The sequence below is a fragment of the Guyanagaster necrorhizus genome (assembly GCF_019112545.1).
Source record: "Guyanagaster necrorhizus MCA 3950 unplaced genomic scaffold BT62scaffold_9, whole genome shotgun sequence".
Classification (NCBI taxonomy): Eukaryota; Fungi; Basidiomycota; class Agaricomycetes; order Agaricales; family Physalacriaceae; genus Guyanagaster; species Guyanagaster necrorhizus.
In genome coordinates this window covers 584,948-603,209 of record NW_025064888.1, presented here as the reverse complement: position 1 = coordinate 603,209, position 18,262 = coordinate 584,948, and the positions used below count along the sequence as shown (strand labels likewise).

General features: G+C 48.8%; 8 protein-coding genes across 8 annotated transcripts; 4 read left to right on the top strand and 4 right to left on the bottom strand.

Annotated features, from left to right (window-relative positions):
- The first annotated feature begins 1,126 nt into the window (after nucleotides 1-1,126).
- On the top strand, nucleotides 1,127-4,444 carry BT62DRAFT_1074999 (Nop14-like protein). Its single transcript, XM_043179074.1, has 8 exons — nucleotides 1,127-1,411; nucleotides 1,467-1,731; nucleotides 1,779-1,858; nucleotides 1,913-1,978; nucleotides 2,035-2,841; nucleotides 2,890-3,678; nucleotides 3,731-4,323; nucleotides 4,375-4,444. The coding sequence occupies exons 1-7, from the start codon at nucleotides 1,148-1,150 to the stop codon at nucleotides 4,139-4,141; spliced, it is 2,682 nt and encodes an 893-aa protein (XP_043041128.1). The 5' UTR covers nucleotides 1,127-1,147; the 3' UTR covers nucleotides 4,142-4,323; nucleotides 4,375-4,444.
- Nucleotides 4,373-6,067, bottom strand: BT62DRAFT_930638 (SET domain-containing protein). The gene is made up of 4 exons (XM_043185973.1): nucleotides 5,825-6,067; nucleotides 5,299-5,771; nucleotides 4,863-5,250; nucleotides 4,373-4,804 (listed from the first exon to the last, which is right to left on the bottom strand). Exons 1-4 carry the CDS (start codon nucleotides 6,057-6,059, stop codon nucleotides 4,614-4,616), a joined length of 1,287 nt encoding a protein of 428 aa, XP_043041127.1. The 5' UTR covers nucleotides 6,060-6,067; the 3' UTR covers nucleotides 4,373-4,613.
- A 71-nt stretch (nucleotides 6,068-6,138) lies between these two features.
- On the top strand, nucleotides 6,139-7,638 carry BT62DRAFT_930637 (TFIID-18kDa-domain-containing protein). Its single transcript, XM_043185972.1, has 6 exons — nucleotides 6,139-6,245; nucleotides 6,295-6,381; nucleotides 6,430-6,637; nucleotides 6,688-6,845; nucleotides 6,894-6,981; nucleotides 7,036-7,638. The coding sequence occupies exons 2-6, from the start codon at nucleotides 6,328-6,330 to the stop codon at nucleotides 7,470-7,472; spliced, it is 945 nt and encodes a 314-aa protein (XP_043041126.1). The 5' UTR covers nucleotides 6,139-6,245; nucleotides 6,295-6,327; the 3' UTR covers nucleotides 7,473-7,638.
- Nucleotides 7,639-8,372: 734 nt separating this feature from the next.
- BT62DRAFT_784684 (uncharacterized protein) lies at nucleotides 8,373-9,297 on the bottom strand. Its single transcript, XM_043182274.1, has 4 exons — nucleotides 9,115-9,297; nucleotides 8,914-9,053; nucleotides 8,788-8,863; nucleotides 8,373-8,735 (listed from the first exon to the last, which is right to left on the bottom strand). Exons 1-4 carry the CDS (start codon nucleotides 9,211-9,213, stop codon nucleotides 8,481-8,483), a joined length of 570 nt encoding a protein of 189 aa, XP_043041125.1. The 5' UTR covers nucleotides 9,214-9,297; the 3' UTR covers nucleotides 8,373-8,480.
- A 218-nt stretch (nucleotides 9,298-9,515) lies between these two features.
- Nucleotides 9,516-11,003, bottom strand: BT62DRAFT_1074995 (uncharacterized protein; the record flags this gene model as incomplete). Its single annotated transcript, XM_043179073.1, has 5 exons — nucleotides 10,812-11,003; nucleotides 10,678-10,759; nucleotides 9,754-10,626; nucleotides 9,629-9,698; nucleotides 9,516-9,570 (listed from the first exon to the last, which is right to left on the bottom strand). Exons 1-5 carry the CDS (start codon nucleotides 10,893-10,895, stop codon nucleotides 9,516-9,518), a joined length of 1,164 nt encoding a protein of 387 aa, XP_043041124.1. The 5' UTR covers nucleotides 10,896-11,003.
- Nucleotides 11,004-11,041: 38 nt separating this feature from the next.
- Nucleotides 11,042-12,388, top strand: BT62DRAFT_1074994 (uncharacterized protein; the record flags this gene model as incomplete). Its single annotated transcript, XM_043179072.1, has 6 exons — nucleotides 11,042-11,274; nucleotides 11,327-11,504; nucleotides 11,562-11,805; nucleotides 11,864-12,079; nucleotides 12,126-12,176; nucleotides 12,224-12,388. The coding sequence occupies exons 1-6, from the start codon at nucleotides 11,190-11,192 to the stop codon at nucleotides 12,386-12,388; spliced, it is 939 nt and encodes a 312-aa protein (XP_043041123.1). The 5' UTR covers nucleotides 11,042-11,189.
- Nucleotides 12,389-12,601: 213 nt separating this feature from the next.
- On the bottom strand, nucleotides 12,602-14,880 carry BT62DRAFT_1074993 (uncharacterized protein; the record flags this gene model as incomplete). The annotated part of the gene is made up of 5 exons (XM_043179071.1): nucleotides 14,222-14,880; nucleotides 13,748-14,165; nucleotides 13,670-13,698; nucleotides 13,361-13,620; nucleotides 12,602-13,311 (listed from the first exon to the last, which is right to left on the bottom strand). The coding sequence occupies exons 1-5, from the start codon at nucleotides 14,800-14,802 to the stop codon at nucleotides 12,602-12,604; spliced, it is 1,998 nt and encodes a 665-aa protein (XP_043041122.1). The 5' UTR covers nucleotides 14,803-14,880.
- A 1,772-nt stretch (nucleotides 14,881-16,652) lies between these two features.
- BT62DRAFT_930632 (uncharacterized protein) lies at nucleotides 16,653-18,253 on the top strand. The gene is made up of 6 exons (XM_043185971.1): nucleotides 16,653-17,174; nucleotides 17,227-17,304; nucleotides 17,367-17,396; nucleotides 17,449-17,615; nucleotides 17,670-17,736; nucleotides 17,788-18,253. Exons 1-6 carry the CDS (start codon nucleotides 16,756-16,758, stop codon nucleotides 18,224-18,226), a joined length of 1,200 nt encoding a protein of 399 aa, XP_043041121.1. The 5' UTR covers nucleotides 16,653-16,755; the 3' UTR covers nucleotides 18,227-18,253.
- The last annotated feature ends 9 nt before the right edge of the window (nucleotides 18,254-18,262 follow it).

The following is an 18,262-nucleotide window of genomic DNA, read 5'->3' as shown; positions in this document are numbered from 1 at the left end:
CGGCCCGCCCTTCGAATTTGTCGATGGTGATCTTTCCCCAAATTGAAACCTGATGGATCATAACATTTTGACGTTTTTTCCCGACTCGGGCACGGCGAACTGAGATAGGTAACACGTCCAGAACGTATACAGAAGATCTGTTGACCAATCTTCCATATGCAACCGTCATTCAGAAAATACATTCCTATGGTCGCGGTGCCCAGTAACAGGTACCGAGATCCTACTGTCTAAGAAACGCAATCATGGAGGCAGTGGGGATACTACCTCTACGAGTAAGGTCCCTCAAATACCGCGGTATGGAACCCCAACGACAATGGCATCACATGTACAAGATTGCTCCCGCCGATTTTAGGTGTTCAACGCTGTTATGATGCGATGTCGTCTCGTTCCTATCTCCGTAGCCCGTACATTACGATCGCCTCTAGTAGGACCCCTAAGCCCTGAGGATCTACTGGTAAACATCGCCATCAGGAACGACGGTACTTATCGTTGACCTACGTCCAATGCTCTTTAACACCCTAGGCGAGCAGTTACTCACGTCGGCATAGGTTTCAAACTACTCACATATTACTGGGATAAATATGTAGACGCGCAGCTGTCACAGGTCTCAGCTTATCCCTCTTTCAAGTAACGTAAAATCCACATCTGGGTGCAGTCACATTTGCTAGCCGTTTTTGTTCATGCCTCCCAGGTAACACAGGCTCCCAGACTAAGTCGTTTGTGATAGATTTTGAAACCAAACCGGCAGGCCTTCCCCTGAGAATGCCGGTCAAGCCTGCCATTCTTTACCAGGCATTCTCACGAGTGACACTGCCCGAACTACTTATTTTCTCACTATTCTTTTGGTGTCAGCTGTGAAACGTTAGTAGTTACGATGTGAGTAGTCGTCAGTGTACATCATCATCGTAGGCACTTCCAATAGTATCTGTCTGTCGGTGGGAAGATCACAGTTTCTTGGAAGTCATTTATCTCAAGTTAGAGGGTACTAGATAGATAGATTGACCAAGAGTTGACCGCCATAACTACTGAGATCCGAGTCGCTGGATCTCGGGAGTATCGGTCCGGTATCGAAGGGCGGGCCGATCACTATTGACAGTGTGACCTGCATGTCACGAATTTTTCCAAGCTCTCGTAGTTCTCATCTAGCATGGCAAAAGGGTCTCAGCTTTCACAGCTGAAATCCGCACTTTCCCAAGCGGGTGTCACTGGGAGACCTCAAGGTATGAAACGCAAGCGGTCTACAAACCAAGCCAATGACAAGGCGAAGCGCGAAAGTAAACTTGCTGAAATTCATCAGAAGCTAAATCCCTTCGACACCAAAGTTACGAAGTTGAAACATGATGTCGGTGGCCGTAAGCTCAAAGGTGTCACCGGGAAGCCTGCGCAAAGCAAAATGGCAGGGCTGGAGCAGGTGCGTCGTACTTGAACCATGTCCAATTCCCATTCTCAAAAATATGATACGACAGCGTAAGAAAACTTTGCTCAAGGAATTTCAAGAGAAAGACCGAGCGGGAGGCATCGTGGACCGTCGCTTTGGCGAGAATGATCCATCCATGAGCTTAGAGGATAGAATGCTAGAGCGGTTCACGAAAGAACGACAACGAGTGTCTCGGGGGGCTACGTTCAATTTAGAAGACGAGGACGAGCTTACGCATTATGGACAGAGTCTATCCAAACTGGACGACTTTGATGATGTGGAGATGGGCTTAGATGACGAAGAAGAGGAGCAAGGTTGGTTCTCTTTGTCTTTATTTTCTGTCGGGACTGACATTGTTCAGGTCAAATTGACCGCGAGGTGGTCCAAAAAGCTCACTTCGGAGGATTTGACGACGATGACGATGGAGAAGAGGACGGGGCGGTATGTGAATAGTTCGTGATACAGTGGCGTGAAAGCCTGACTTCTTGAATTCAGCCTGCAAGGAAGAAGTCCAAAGCCGAGGTCATGGCGGAAGTCATGGCCAAAAGCAAGGAGCATAAAGTTTGTGTTTGAAGGCATACGTCTCAACTGCAGTGCAACTAATTTGGTTGATACAGCTTCTAAGGCAAATGGAGCGAGAGAAAGAAGACAATGTCCGACACGAACTGGATGAAGCTTTTGATTCGCTACGAGACTTGTTATTTGTGCCAGTCGCTTCTACTTCCGACTCTGCAGCTGAAACATCGAAAGAGGCTTTTACAAAAGAAGCCTCTGCTGCAACTGATCCGCTAGACGGTCTCGAAACACAAGATCTTGATTATGACCAACGAGTTCGCGAACTTGCATTTGACAAGCGAGCGAAGCCTAAGGACCGAACAAAGACAGAGGAAGAAATGGTGCTGGAGGAGAAGGAGACCCTAGAAAAGGCAGAGCGCCGGCGGCAAAAACGAATGCTGGGACTAGATGATAGTGACAGCGAAGGCGAAGATGTGCCAAAGAAGAGGAAGAGGAGAAGAGAGGTAGACGATCTCGATGATGATTTCGTTGACCAAGATGAAGAATGGGCGGGCATCGGTGCTGGATTAGGCGATCGTCAAGCTGACGATGTTTCAGGGTCTGAAAGTGAAAGCGGCGAGGAAGATGGCGAAGATAGCCAGGAAGATGAGGAGAGTGGCGACGATGAAGGACGGCCGTTAGGCGACATATCTGACCATGAGGATCTGACGACAAATACTACCGCGAAAAAAGTTGTGTCGGCATCCAAATCCAAGGAGTTGCCTTATACCTTTATCTGCCCGTCGACGCATGCCGAGTTCCTGGATATCGTGGATGGTATCGACGATAAGGACGTCCCAACTGTCGTCCATCGAATTCGGGCCTTGCACCACACCAGTTTGGCGCCTGAGAACAAACTCAAACTTCAAGTACGCCTTGCACTTGCCATAGTCCAGCTCACTCTCACCTTCTTTTAGGCCCTGACAGGTGTACTTATCGATCATGTTCTTTTTCTTTGCTCTCCTCCGACCCCCCGCCTTACTCATCTCTCTGCCCTCTTACCGCACCTCTTCGCCTTGACTAAAGCATATCCCGTGCAATCAGCGGAGTTCTTTGTTAAAAAGCTTACTCTCATGCACAAAAACCTCAATCGAGGATTGTCTCGCGGAGCGCTCAACCCCGAGGCCAAAATATGGCCTGGTCTTCCAGAGTTATCCTTGCTGCGCATTATCGGCGTTACTTGGTCGACCAGTGACTTGAACCACGCGGTCGTCTCACCTACCCGAGTGCTCATGGGGGCGTACCTGGGGTTGGCGCGAGTCCGTTCACTCGCCGACATTGCGAGTGGACTTTTCCTCTGCTCCTTGTTTTTGCAGTTTGAAAAGTTATCCAAGCGTTTGGTCCCGGAAGCAGTCAATTTCGTTATCAATGCAGTCTTGCATCTTGCCCCGAATAGCTATAAGGATGCATCTGCTCTCCCGGGGTCTTTCCCCTCACCCGATTTCAGATCTGAGTTATCTAGCTCCTTCACGGTTCAACATAGCACCGGATCTCCCGCGAGCCAGAAGGTGAACTTATTGGAAGTCCTGGAAGCAGGTTCTGTGAATGAAGAAACAAAACTTGGTCTTCTCAATGCAGCATTGGATCTCGTGGCGCGGTTTGCGGAGCTGTATAAGGGCTTAGAGGGGTTCGTGGAACTATACGATCCTATTTCCACCATCTTGAAACATATGTTGAAACAAACCGAGCTCAGCGAAGCTCTCCAGGTGAGGGTACCAATGTAGTACAAGCTCCGGAATACTCATGCTCTCGTCATAGTCACGCATAAAAGCCGTCTCAGATAGCACCAAGAGACTTTTGCTGTTTGCACGGCAAGCACGGCAGCCTTTGCAGCTGCAGGCTCATAAGCCTATTCCTATACCTACCTACATTCCCAAGTTCGAGACGTCGTCATCCTCTTATCTTCGCCATCAAGATCCTGATCACGAGCGGAACGAGGCTGCGAAGTTACGGAATCAATATAAGAAGGAGAAGAAGGGGGCGATTCGGGAGCTTCGAAAGGACGCCAAATTCCTTGCAGGCGTGCAGCAACAGAAGCAGAAAGATAAAGATAGGGTGTATAACGAAAACATGCGGCGTGTTTTCGGGTCTATTGAGGGCGAGAGAGCGGAGGAAAAGTCGATGGAGAGAGAGAAAGCGAAGGAGAAACGGAGAGCAGGACGGAAGTAACTTGGTGCTCAGGGTTCTCGTTGTCGATTACCTTCTTTACGTCGTCTCCCTGGCGCTCTAGATAGAACATAGCATCCTGGCATTGGCCTCAAAAATGTCGCATCTGTTGTCTTCGTCTTTTCAACTACTCGCTCATTTATCAAGAAACTTGGGGGTCTGTCGGACAACTTTAGTATTGGGAGGTAAGTTCCTCATGTTCGATATTCTCATCCTTAGCTCCGAGTCTCCACCAGGTCGATTTATTTAAGGGAAGGAAAAAGGGGTAGTCCGACTGTATCTTGAATATGTATTCGGTCCTGTAGCAACGTTATCTACAGTACATACGTGTCAGACCATTTTTTTCCTCCTCGGACTTTGTGATAAGGATAACGCCTCTCTCTCGCCTATTCAAGTACACGTGCAGTCTTATTACTTACACCAGTGACAGATTCTATATAATTGTGTTTTCAACGCACCGATGCTTGGTCCGTGCTTACTGAGTATTCAAAAGATCTTCGAGAGTCTGGATCTCCTTCAAGGGGCCGCCATCATCGCCCTCTGCACCAATAATCAGAAGTATCTGACGTGCCTGTTTGACATATTTGCGCGGTCGGTCCACGTTGGATGATCCTGTACTGACAACCTGATTCCATCCTGTCTTCGCCATTTCTAGCAAATGCAGTCCTGGCATAGTCTGATCAGGACAAAAGAAATAGGTACAGGGCGCAGATCTGAAGCATACCGATCTGAGGATAGTTTTCTGGATAGATAAGTTGATAGATCTGTAGCATAGTTTCACCGACATCGAGGGCCAAGTCATATGGGCCATCATGAGAAGCATTGCTAAATGTTTCCGAGATTCTTGACAGGAAAGACTCGTGGAAGATACAGAGTAGCTCGTCCGGGAGTTTTTTGGTTTTGCTGAACAGCTCATGACTTGAAGCAGGCACGAACTCGCGCAATTTCCTAACCACCCGCGCAACGCCGTCTGGATCACTGGGCAACTCAGGAATGTGACCCAGTCCTTCGACAAAAATACATGAAGAACAGCGGCATTTAAATCCGTAGGTCAACTCGAAAATTTGCTGCCGCGATTGTAGGAGCGCAGGATCTACGTAAGTTAGACATATCTTGAAAACGGTCAGTTGCCGTTTGCGTATGAAAGTAAACATACATACTTCCTCTCCAGGGTCAATGTTTCTGAGGGCAACAACATGCATTTTTGGCGGATGCGACGGAGAGATGATGTACTTCGCCGCAGCGTTGGGCAAGCAAGAATGATTGAATAATCGACTGCCGAGGGGGAAAATTCCGTGGCCAAAGGTATTGAAATGGGAATGCATGGCAAAATTATTGTTGCCGAATCGTGAGAAGAGAAAGCGCAAGGTTTCAGGTGAGGGAGGAGATCCGTTTGTGCATATAGGCGGGGTGGCAACCTCTACGGAACCCGGCAGTAAAGACATGAATACAGCCAAGGCGGAACTGCCTTCTTCTCGGACTTCTTGGGAAGGTACGAGGACAGCCAGATGAGACAATAAAAGTGCGTCCATCTTCTCGTGAGCAGCGAGTGCTTGGAAAGAAGACGAAGTTGTATATCGATTGAAATGTTTGCACATTCGCTTGTGGAACGTTTTCCAATGCATTGACTGGCCTGAAAGTAATCAATCGGATGGTGCCAACACGTTCATTCTTACTACACCATACATGAAGTATCACAGTAGTAGAATGATGCGCATCCTGAGCACTTCCGTAGAGACGTAGGTATTGTATGGCAGGCGTCACATCTTCTACCTTTTTCAGAGGGTAAAAGAACGGTCGCCAACGAATCGATGGAAATAATCAGAGAACCTTGTGCGAGTGGAGAAACAGCTACCGCCTTGGTTCTGGCGATTGGGTGGTTCGCTAGACGTACATTTGCGCCAGTTTCGATTGTGCTCATGACTGGAGCTTGAAGGAGTAGGGCCGGGCCGGGCCGGGCAGTTAGCACGTCTTACATAATACCGTACGCCCACAGGCGCCAACATTTGCTTTTGTATGTCCGGCCATGGCCACGGTCAAGAGGGCGAATCCTGGTGAATTGCTGGGCACAAGGGAATACAAATATACACAGGAGATTTCACAAATGGTATGTGGTCCTAGTCTCTCATGAGGCAGCGTGCTCAATAATTGGGCAGATGTTTGTCTTCGGTGAGGTACAGGAACCTAACATGGACACCGTGAATCTCGTCGAGGATATCGTTCGGGGACAGCTAATTGAGCTGGTAAATCTTTCATTCTCTTTATACTTACAATCTGACTTGCTTCTTTAGATTGTACAAGCCCGAGGACTTGCTGTACGACGTGGAGCGCGCTACCTGACAGCTGAGGACCTCATCTTTCTAATCCGTCACGATCGAGGCAAGGTCAACCGACTTCGAACTTATCTTTCCTGGAAAGATGTGCGTAAGCATGCCAAGGATTCTGGTGGCGATGGCGGAGGTGGTGTTGAGGTCGAGACATTGGAAGATGGTGCTGATGGTACGTCGTCCTCTTCTAGTGCTACTAGCGTACTCTCACTCTGGATGAAGACAAACTTGCTGCCAAGGCACAGAAGATAACCATTAAACTGCCTTGGGAAATTACGACGATATATTCGGAGGTCCTTAAGCAGAGCGGACACCAGTCGGACGACGAAGAAGACGAGGATGACATTGAAGCTCATGAAGCCTCTATACAGCGTCTCAAGGCATATATACTTTCTCGTTCCATTTCTGCTCTGTTGACCATACCTCAGGAAGCCGACGATGCTACTCGTCAGATGACCAGAGAGGAGTATCAGCACTATTCTGACTGTCGACAAGCCTCGTTTACATATCGCAAAGGCAAGGCATCACTCCGTCTTAATGTGATCTCCATTGGTTAAGGTTCTTTCTTAGCCAAACGATTTCGCGAGTTCCTCAACCTTCCACCACACCTCGATCTGAAAGCAAACGACGACACGGTTGATATCGTCGGTTTCCTTGCTTTCGAAATGGTTCGCTCCCTCACCCTGGCTGGTCTCTCCGTTAAAAAGTCGCTGGAAGAAGCCTCTCTACTCGACGAGTACACGTCGCCCGTTATGGGCAAGCGGAAGGCAACATCTTTAGGCGGCTCGGCAGAGAAACGCAGAAGGGAAGAGGAGGAGGAGCGTGACGAATACACGCTTCCCGTCAACTCTCTGTTCTTACCACCACCGGAGGCACGGACGGCCATACAGCCAGAACACATCCAGGACGCATTCTCGCGGATGCAAGGTGATTGGGCGCACCATCGAGCCGCTGGAATGCACAACTGGAGAGGTGGTCTTGTACGAACCAGAGTTACTCTCATTTAAGTGCATTTTTCTCATTCCGACTTCTATATTTGAGCACTCACTGTATACTACCACGCACTTATTGTATATGTATACTCGTTAATGGGCGCTAGAATTACATTGCTTTTTGTACTACTTACTACCAAACCATCTAGAAAAGCAGCGAGGCTGCGACGTCAATGTTCCCACCAGCAGCATCCAAAGTACTTATTGCAATCTCCCTTGTCACACCAAGATCCATAATGGTCCGTATATACTCCTCTGAGTGCCTGGACGTTGACGCTGAGGAACGAGATGGTGCTGGCCGAGGAGTTCCTCCCAGAGTGTTTCCGCCCCTGGGGAACCGAGCGGCGGGCTGACTCTGCCTGGAAGAGCCGGACCCCGACGCAGAAGATGATGAGGGCATACTCTCTGGAATTTCCTCATCCCTGGCTTTGTCCGGAAGCTCGTGCTCGGACAAGAAGGTCACTTCGCGGCCTTGTATTCGAAGTACGTTCTTCTCCAGGTCAATGCACGCCTGGTGGGCTTTTAGCATGTCCAAGCCAAAGAGCAGGTCGACGCCTTGTCCCTAGAGACATGTGTAAGCATCCTGAATAGAGCGTGGAACAAGAAAGGAGAAAGACTCGCCTCCATAACTTGAAAGGAACAAGGAAGAAACAAGTCAGCAAGCTTTAGCTGCGTACTGTGTATTCTTCCCAGGATTTTGGCGGTACCAACACCTTGGGCTATACCAGAGTAACGACTATCGAGAAGACGCATGATGCTATCAAGGTTAATCTAGATCAGTCTCTTTCTGGTGTCTTGCTCCAAAGAACGTGAAATACGAACTTGCAGGCTTCTGCACACTGCGGACTCACTAGCACGGAATCCGTTAACAACACAGACTCGGATACATTCAGTGAAAGACTCACTGATGGTGAATTGTGCGCCGCTGTCGACGAAGGCATTTACTTTACACCCGTTGACCTCCACCGGGATACTATTGAGCTGTTAGGCAAAAGGCGCACAAGGACAAGTGCATGCAACCCACTAAAGCATCGTGACCCTCCCGAAGCTCTCTGGTGAATACTCCAAAGCATGAGCCATATTCTCCAGGATAGCTTGCTGCCTGATAGCTTCCTCGATCTTTCGTTGGGCCTCTACATCGAAAGGATCCGCGTTCAGACTGGCGATTTCCCGTTGCTGTGCCAGCTCAGCCTCATACTGCCGTTCTTTCGTCAGCCGTAGGAGCTCGGAGAAACGAGCAGGGTCATGCTCCACTGCATGTGCAAGTTCAGGTTGGCTCTGTCCTTTGATTTTCAGCGACCACGACAGGACATCGGAGTAGCGAGCGTACCTCTCTGAGCTCACGCATGAGAGAAGGATCTCCAAGCAACTGTAATCGCATCATCTCATCGTCTTGAGGCACGGCGCTGCAGTTCTATCAGCGAGATAACAAGAAGGAAGGAGTAGATAGACGCACGCTCCCGCGGGATTAGCAACCGTGCGCCGCAATAATAGTATAGCTTTATCCGTCACACCTAGCTGTTGTATAGTGGCTTTAGGATCATTGAGATGCCGCCCGTCGTGTGATATGTGTTGCTCTGACACTGGAATGCCCGACTAGGTTTAATGACGAGTGTTAGTAAAAGTGAGTGAGAAAGAGAGGAGGCAGCCGACGCACCTCGGCCTCGAGCAGTGCCATCACGTTTTCCAGCTCCATATTTGGGTCGATTTCAACGTCGAAAGAATGTCCCAGATCGTTGACGAACGTGAGCTCCATTGGTGGTCGTGATGGTGGTAAGGACTTGGGAGTTTAATATCTGACACAACAAACTCGGATTAGGTATAAAAAAGTTGTTTCAACCAAACTCAGCACCGGTGCCTCACTGATCGCGTAACACGGTCCGCCGAGCCAGAAGGGCGTCGAAACTGTTGGAATGATACATAGATGGCGAAAACACAGAAATTGTGATATTTACTTATAAGTGGTAGAGGGATCGAAACCATAGACGCGTCACCACGAACACGCCCATTTACACTGGGTAGAGATACAATAACATTTGATTCTAGCATACACGAAAGCTAGTGCGGGACACCATTGCTTCTACCTCCAAAGCGACTCATAGCAAAGTTAGAACTGGAAAAAAAACTTGAGCGACAGCGGGAGTAGCGTGTACGATATTCAAGGAACTCACAACCGAGACCCAGTGCCGCGGATATTGGAAAGTAAGGCGCTCTCTAAAGCAGAAGTAGACAAACTTGCGTCTAATAGCGAGCAAAGCTCAGAACACGAACGCCTGGTGAAGGTAAGAATACTGACCACTGATATCACTGAAACTGGAAGCTTCCGAACCACCGTTGCTCCCATCGCTCGCGGTACGACGAACGAGATGCCCGTAACGCTGCCCAATCGCACTGCGAGGTGACAGAGCAGGCGGACTGGATGATTTGCTCGGCGACATATGTCGGCTGATTGGAGAATGCGGCTGGAAATCGGAAGGCGGAGAAGGGATATCTGGTATTGATCCCTGTGGCGAACTCGCACTCGACAGACTCTGACTAGCGCTCCGATTCGAATACGTGTCACGTCGCAAGCTGCTGACGGACATGGGCGACACCATTCCCACACGGCCACGGTCGATAGAATGGCTGTTCTTCTTTCCGGTGCCGACGAGTCCCAACGCGTCGTTGGTCATCATTCTCTGCAGGTCCTTGAGCTTTCTATCGAGAGCTTCCTGCTCCTCCACCTGCCGGTCAGCTTCCTCTTCCTTGAGCACATATTCGTCCTCCGAGTCTGTGCTTTCTGACGACGAGAGCGATGGAGGACGAGCAGGGACTTGAGGCTTCACGGTGCTCTGCAATGTGAGCGTAGACGATGAAGATGCTTTTTTCGGACGAGGAGAATTATGGCCTAGTGAGCTGAGTCGTGCACGGATCCCTAACGGTGTCGAATTACGTCCAGGAGAGCCAGAGAGTCGAGAACTGCTGGCCAACCTGCTAGCCGCGCGTGCAGCCATGGAGGGCGGCTCCGTGAAGGGAAAATCTTCTACTACTTTGGCTGGGACATGGATAGCGGAAGGACTCAAGACACCAGGTATGTTGTGCAGTCCTCTGAGCTCCTCTTGGAATCTTGCATGTACACGATACAAGAGGTACGGCAATGGCACTTGGAGATGAGAGGCTAATCCTTTCCCTGCGACACATTCAGGACCGTCGCCGCAGCAAAAAAAGGAGTAAAGCCCACAATCTGTTCCTCCATTATCAGTGGTCCGTGACCGTTCAATCACCTTCCAGAGAATGTCCGCTTTCTCCGGGGTCCATTCTATCTAAACCTGGATCAAACCCAACGAAGAGAGTCATTCCTGTGGGTCCACGTACTCGCGGGGGGTCGCTGGGTGGATCCTCGGGCTTGTTATATGGCAGACGAACAACGACACGAACGGGCGGTGCATCCGCAGGCATGCACGATAACTTGGCGATCGACAGGCGCCAATTAACGGAGGATAGCACTTGCAGTCTTCTCGACGCAGGAGTGTTCAATTCAGAGGTGGCTGTACTTGCGTCATACTTGGTTAGACACCTGCCTGCCTTATCAGGACGTGGCAGAACTCGACAGAACTCGCCTCCGACGGAGATGCTCTTAAGCGTACATTATCTCCGACGGACCACTTCAGGTTTCTTCAATGTCTATTCGACATCTGCAGTATATAAGGGTGAAAGCCATGCATCCTTTTGTCCACAGCAACCCCCATTTTGATGTCCTTCACCAAACGTCTCTCTGCAAGCATGGATTTGGTCGCAACGGCGATTTTATACATGGCCAGGGACACATTTGAAAATGGTACATGTCCACGTTTCAATATCCTATATATTATACTCAGACTTCTTCTCAGCTGCAGTGAACTCCTCCCAAGTGACGCAAACAGAGATCGTCTATGGAGAAATCCCAAGCAAAACAGCGGCAACTATTGTTGGCATAGTCTACATCTTGTTTTCTCTGGTTCTATTTTTCCGGGTTTGCCAACACCGCAACTGGTGGGGCCTTTGTCTTCCTATCGGCGCAGCAGGCTAGTACCTTCCCCACACTTCCAATACGGTCCCCGGCTAAAGATACCTTTCATTTCACAGTCAGCGGTATTGGCTTCTTCGTCAAAGTTGTCCTTGTCTCCTCCGTGGAACATCAAAATTCCAAGCCCTTCTCGCCACACAGAACGTCCTTATCGCGTGCGCGCCTGCTGCTTTCCTGGCTTTCAACTATATCGTCTACGGCCACCTCGTCGTTCAATGCCTTGGCGCTCAGTTCTGTATCTTGACGCCTACTCGCGTGTCTACGATTTTCATATGTAGCGATATTATCACCTTCATCATCCAGGTGCTTGCGATTTGCCCTTCATTTTGTAACCCAACGGCTCTAATCAGCTTTTATTCAGGCTGGAGGTGCTGCTATGATTGTCAACCCAAACCACATAACCCTTGGCAAAAATATCTTTCTTGCCGGCCTGATCCTTCAGTCGGTTTCATACTATATATTTACCTTGATGATGTTATGGACCCACTGGAAACTCAAAAAGGCTCGCGTCACTTCTGGACAAGAGTACTGGTGGAAGGCTTTGTGGCTGCTCTATGTATCTTCATCTCTGATCATTGTAAGCTCTTCTATACTTCGCTTTAGCCTATTCTAACTTGGCAAAGATCCGTACCATATATCGTCTTGTCGAAGGAGCCTCTGATCGCGGAAGCTACGTTCGCACCCACGAAGGCATGTGACCCTGCTTGTTCAATCGATTCAGAGCGGTACTTATGGTCATCCAGTCTTTTTCTACTGCCTCGATTCACTGCCTCTCCTTCTGTCCATCGGCGTGTATATGCCGTTCTGGCCTGGGAAGTACATCACCAAGGATTCGATTATACCAGGAAACCAGTACAAATTGACGGAGGAGGCTTCCACTGTGTGACTATCCTACGAGAATCACCCTAATCATTTTCCCCATTTATGTTTCAATTAGAAGCTGTTTTAGCGAACATTCATGCGCGTACAGTCACTACTATGAACTTCGACTGTCCTCTTCTCCGACTCTGCTCCAGATTCTTTGGCGATCATTAATCAGGATTTGAGGATATCTAACGCTACACAGGTACAAATACAAAAACAATACTGCGGGTCAATACTAGGTATATGTCTCACGCATGTTACTCGGAGGATAAACCGTCGAGTCTGCACCCCCTTGCCCTCCGAATAATGTAGACCAAAACTGAATATCCTGGAACATCGACGGATCCGAAGCATCTGCCTCATGCCCCTCCGTCCCCACACCCGAAGTAGGGAACACACCGGGCGCGGCCGCGCCGGACTGATGAAGCTCCAAGGGGCTCAGATAAATGAACTCGGCTTTTTGCCGCTTCATCCAAGAGGAATACATCGTATGCAGCAACGCTGAACACCGCTCAGCTACATGATCTCGTGAGAAGGCCGCTTGCGAGAGGTACTGGACACTCTGCTCGAGCAATGCGTCACCAGAGCCAAGAAGTTCTATCCCCACCCTTTCCACCATCAAGTATTTGACCCCCACCACTAGAGCGCCAGCCAACGCTATCGTCATGAACGTGATGTCAGGTGTTGTGGGAAGCAGTGACTTGTCAGCCTTCAGCAACGACACAAGGATAGCCTCTCCCATGGAAAGGCACTCTTTCCCCCATATTGTGACGACGTTAAGACCATGAGGTTTAATTTCTAAAAACCAGAACATGTTGGTCTCACCGTCCACATTACGGACGGCCCGACGCGCTAGTTGGATGGCATGGTACAAGACTAATAGTCGAGCACCTTGGAGGAGGAGAAGAAGCATATGGTAATAGAATTGGTCGTGACTTAGAACCACTAGAATACAGTAAGCTATTTTATCATAGTACAGAAGAGAAGTATTTACCCGAGAGCGGTAGGACTAGTCTAGAGAGCCTGTCCATCGCTGCAAGCGAGTTTGATACCCCATTGTACCAAGCTTCCGTGTCTTCACGAGTAGCAAATTCTACTGCCATCCCTTGTTCCGCCGCGTTGTAAATTTCTGCCAGCAGCCGTATTCGTAAGTCACGGCCGTCTGATACATTCGACGGAGATATTATAGGGAAAATCGACAGGTCAGTGGGCGAACGACGAGATAGAGGTGTACGTCGTGTGCCGATACATAGCCTGCAATAGTTTGAGCCGGAGAAACGAGACAGCTGCTGGCTGGACTCACATGGATTCGGTGGTCGAGAGTGTGACCCACTGTGAAAGGATGAATAGAAGCTTTTTCTCATCGAAAGAGAACGCTTACTAGTCTCGCTTTGTTCGTAGCCTCATCCACAGCTGCTTGGTCATATGGTAATTTATCTCGAATGCTAATTGCCGTTGCAGACGCTTCACTTAATCCGAGGTTTAAGGCCATGCTGACAGCCATGCTAATCAGCATCCGACCATCGCGGCCACCGCCCTTCGAGGGGCCACATATAGGCGTCCACAGCGACAGAATGATAAGACCCTTTACAGTCTCTTGAGACTCGAATAATTCAGGATTGAAAATCATGCGAGCGATCGTATCCTCGGCCAACCTTTGAAGTCGTGGCGCTACGAGCGCTCGTGTAGAAGCATCAAGGTAGCGCGATGCCACTGTGCAACAGACAAGATCCAGGAATGGTGTTGGACCTTCTCCAGCTAACGTGAAGTTTAACCAAGGAACATAATTAACAGAAAATCTAGTGGGAAGAAGTTATTCGTCTCGTAAAAGACAGACAGGGAAGATACAACGTACAGAGTGACGAGATGATCAATTTCTGCTTGGGAGAGGATGCTGGATAGTGATTGGTCATTCATCGCAGAGGTATGGAATTGATCCTGCTGGGGCTGCCTCGCTAACTCCTGTATTGCTACCAAAGGCATCGACCAGTCAAGACGGTGGGGTACGAACGACCACATATTGTCAGGGCGCGGAAAGTCGCTGTTTGAGTCACTACCTGCAGCGAGAGGCGAGTCAGATATAGTACTGGGACTTCCAGAGCTCATTCCGCTATCAAGAAGTCTACCGCCCACTCCTAAATCATACGCTGACTGCATTGTCGCGGCTTCTGCGCTGGATTGCGGGAAAGATTTGGCGACCGAAGGCTCTGGAGCGAAAAGAGATTTATCCATGTCCTCGTAAGAGCAGTCGATTTTTAGAACATTACATCGATGGCATCGCACGACGCTACGTTCCAAATCAAGAACTTCGCAGCGCGTCTTGTGCCTACGACACGAGGAACACGCTTGGACTTTGGAACGTTTTGAGCGCGACCGCGATGATCTCGCGACGCTGTCTTCGGTGGGGGATGCTTTTGTGTCGCGAGATCGCTTCATGGCGTTGTAGTAGGTGCGGGTGAAGGAAAAGAGATAGGTAGAGAACCTCGCCCCACAAATAACTTTTGCAGTGCAATCACTGCCCTCCGGCAGATCGGAGCGGCCGACTTAGTCATCAGGAAGTTAATCTGTTTCACACGTGGTAGCATTGGGACCTATGTGGGTCAAAGGATGCGCAGTTATCAAGAAACCTTTCTTATGTCATATACAGATTGATATTCTGTGAGCGCTCGCTCTGAATTCGGAGTCATTGCGGTGTGCCTGTGAAATCTTATGCAGTCTATACAGAGGATCCCTTCCGAGAGAGACGCTGGTCTGTAACTCGAGCTATCTGGTTCAGCTTGTATGGGACGGCGTGAGACTACTTATTGCGCGCACGCGCCCAGGTCGTTGACAGTTATTAACGTGTGCGAATTGCCAGGTGCATGCGAGAAATAATCTTGTTAATTACTTGAATGAGAAAACCGACTCTTAATTTGGCATTGTCGTCATCTCCGCCAACGCTGTACATGCTTGGTTACATTCAGGCTAGATCTGGTGACAATCAATCATATCGATTTCTGTGCACAAGGCGACTTACAGCGACGTAAGATTGCCAATCATTCTAAACCAATGACGAGTTCACAGAGGCAGAGCAAGAGAACCTTACTTCAACCAGCGCAAGAGTTGGCAAGAAATGCGTATACGCAGAAAATCCTCGTCCTCGGTCGAGGCGATAAAAGAGGCAGGGATGGTAGTCCGGGGGAAGGGAACTGTGTGCCCACGCCTGCAAGCTCCGATGTACATGGTTAAGAAGAGTGAAGGTGAACAGAACTCTGGCGATTTATGTCGGGGCTTCAGGATGGTTTTAGTCCGACTCAGTATTTGTCAAAGTCCTTGCGTTTTTGCTCTTGTCCACTTTATCGTTGAATTATGGACCTACTTAATCTGAGAACCGCTCTCCGTCCATTTACAGGAAGCCGACGGGTTAGAACGAGTGCTATCAATCAAAATATTCTTCACGACGTTTTTCGTCGAGCTGATTCTGAGTCTCAAGCTAGGGTTTCCACAGATATTTCTGGTTCACCTAAGCATTTGTGGTTTTTAATCCTCCGCTGTGCTTCGATTGTAGCTGTATCGCTGTAGATAGTATCCGGTAGTGTTGTTGACGGTTGTTCCGCATAAGATGAATGAAACGAAACATCAGGATGCTGGAAAGAAGGGGGCGAATACCCAGCGAGGTTCCTGTACATGGAGATGACAAGAGAGGAGAGTACGTAGACTGTCGATTGCTTCTTGGTGTTAAAATCTACGTGCAATCAAAAATAGGGCATTATTAGCGTGAAGACAACAAAGTCTGATTGCGATGCATGCGCATATAGCATAAAAGAACTTCAGAAGGGATGGGACCTGCCTTATCCTTCCCCAGTGTCAGCAGTGTAGAGAGTGTCCAAACCATTATGACATAGCCATGGAAACGCTGTAATTATTTCAAGAAATTGATAACAAGCCTTCAAACTTAAGCTTCCCGTCCGAAATGAATATTGAAGCTACTTAAGTAGTTCCATGTAGTGAATCTGTTCCAAGGTTTCATAGGGTATACAAACATGAATGCATACAGTACTTAGTTTTCTGGATTGGATACAATCTGTGGTAGAACACAAATGAGAGTTTGAATCATCTCTTGTATGTTTTCGAGTCAGCCGGGCCCGGGGGTCCGATGTTCCTATAAAATGTATAATTATGCCTACGCTATTACAAGAGTGCACATATACTTGAATGCTTGATTCAGTTGTCAGTGCATTGATGTAGGCTTGCAAGTCCAGCAGATGAAGGTTCATGTGCAAGGAACAGTGCTTACGTTATCGACATTTTCGTGTTTTTGACCACGACGTCCACTGAGCTGCTTGCCTTCAGCACCAGGCTTCGATGTGCGCAGGCTCTTTTTGAAGAACCAACTGACGTTCCTTTCATATGATTCAGCCGTCTGCTCGGAGAGGGACGCGCATTTTTCCATTTCACGAACACCTTCGACGTCGATTCCGATTCTATTCAAGGCCAAGTTCATACGATGAAGAGAGATGGGACTTCCAACTTGTACCAGCAGCAGAACATGTACCAAATGTCTTCTTAGGACCTGCAACACAGGTTGCCTGCTATTCGCGTCTTGATCACTCCGTCGTCAAGTACGATAAAACTCTTCTACGACGATTCCGGTGGCCGGCGCCCGGAAGAAACTTGGCCATTGGCTCCAAGCTCTACGCAGCCCAAGACCCATGTAGGCTTCATGAGGCTGTCAGAGTTGATCATATGCTGGAGGCTTGCCTTAACCATGGGAATCGTAACAGCTGGCTTAAGTCTGATGTTATAGCGACATGCGAAGCGTTGTCCAAGTATGTGTCCAGTTTTTCTCGTACCGGCTGTGCAATTTAAACTTGGTTTGAGGCTCATACGCGGCCTAGGCGAATTCAACGTATCCTACATCAGAGGGAAACTATATATAGAAGCACATACCTGGAAACGGTATGTATGTTACAAGTTTCAAACTTATTCACAGGCTGACAGGATGCTATTCATAACGTCAGAAGGCGAAGTACTATGGAGAGCTACGTCGGGTTTGTCAGGCTGTTGACTAAGACTACTGTAATCTCAATTGACACTTTGTAGGGGCTACGGTTTTCGAAGAGCTGCAACCCAGCTGTATGATCCAGATATTCTTGAAGGGTGTTCTACCCCAAGAGATCCCGTCGGTGTCAATGACTTCAATACAGTGATAACCCGCACCTTGGGCGGTTTACAGCTCCTCACATCTGGAGAAATACATTGTGTCCAGGGCATGATCACCATTCAGTTCATTTTAGATTGCAACCATTGACTTTGCTGTGTAGATGACTACAACGGGCAGCCCAATCACTATATTGAACTCAGATGCAAGAAAGATGGCCGCGAACCACAGTAGGTCTATATGTACATTGATGTCTGCACGTCTCTGATCATCGTAACCAGGAAGCTGGCAGAGGATCTGAAAAAGTGGCGAGTTCGCTGTCATTTGCTTGATATCCCGGTCATATTTCTCGGATTCAGAAAGCAGGAAATTCTCTCAAAAAGCCGATTCTTGGGCACAGCTCAAGCGAATGAGCTGATTGGTCGATGGGCGACGGAAGTGCAACAGCCATGGGACATCGAAGACGTTTTTGATCGTGGGTTCAGGGTCTTGTGTACGCTCAGGGAATATTGTCAGGCTGCGGGCGATTGGAAGGATGCTATCAATGATTCTAAGATAGATCGAATCTGGAGAGTGCATATGTGTAGGCCGAAGATGGGATTCTATGTCCGCGAACTTACTAGGGAGGAGAGGGTCACGCTAAGAGGCGATAAACCACGTATTGGCATTGTTCCTCGACGATTGTATGACACTCTTAGGGCGCGGTCCGCAATTTATTAAAGTGCGTTCCGATACGATCTATCAAGGGGAACTTCA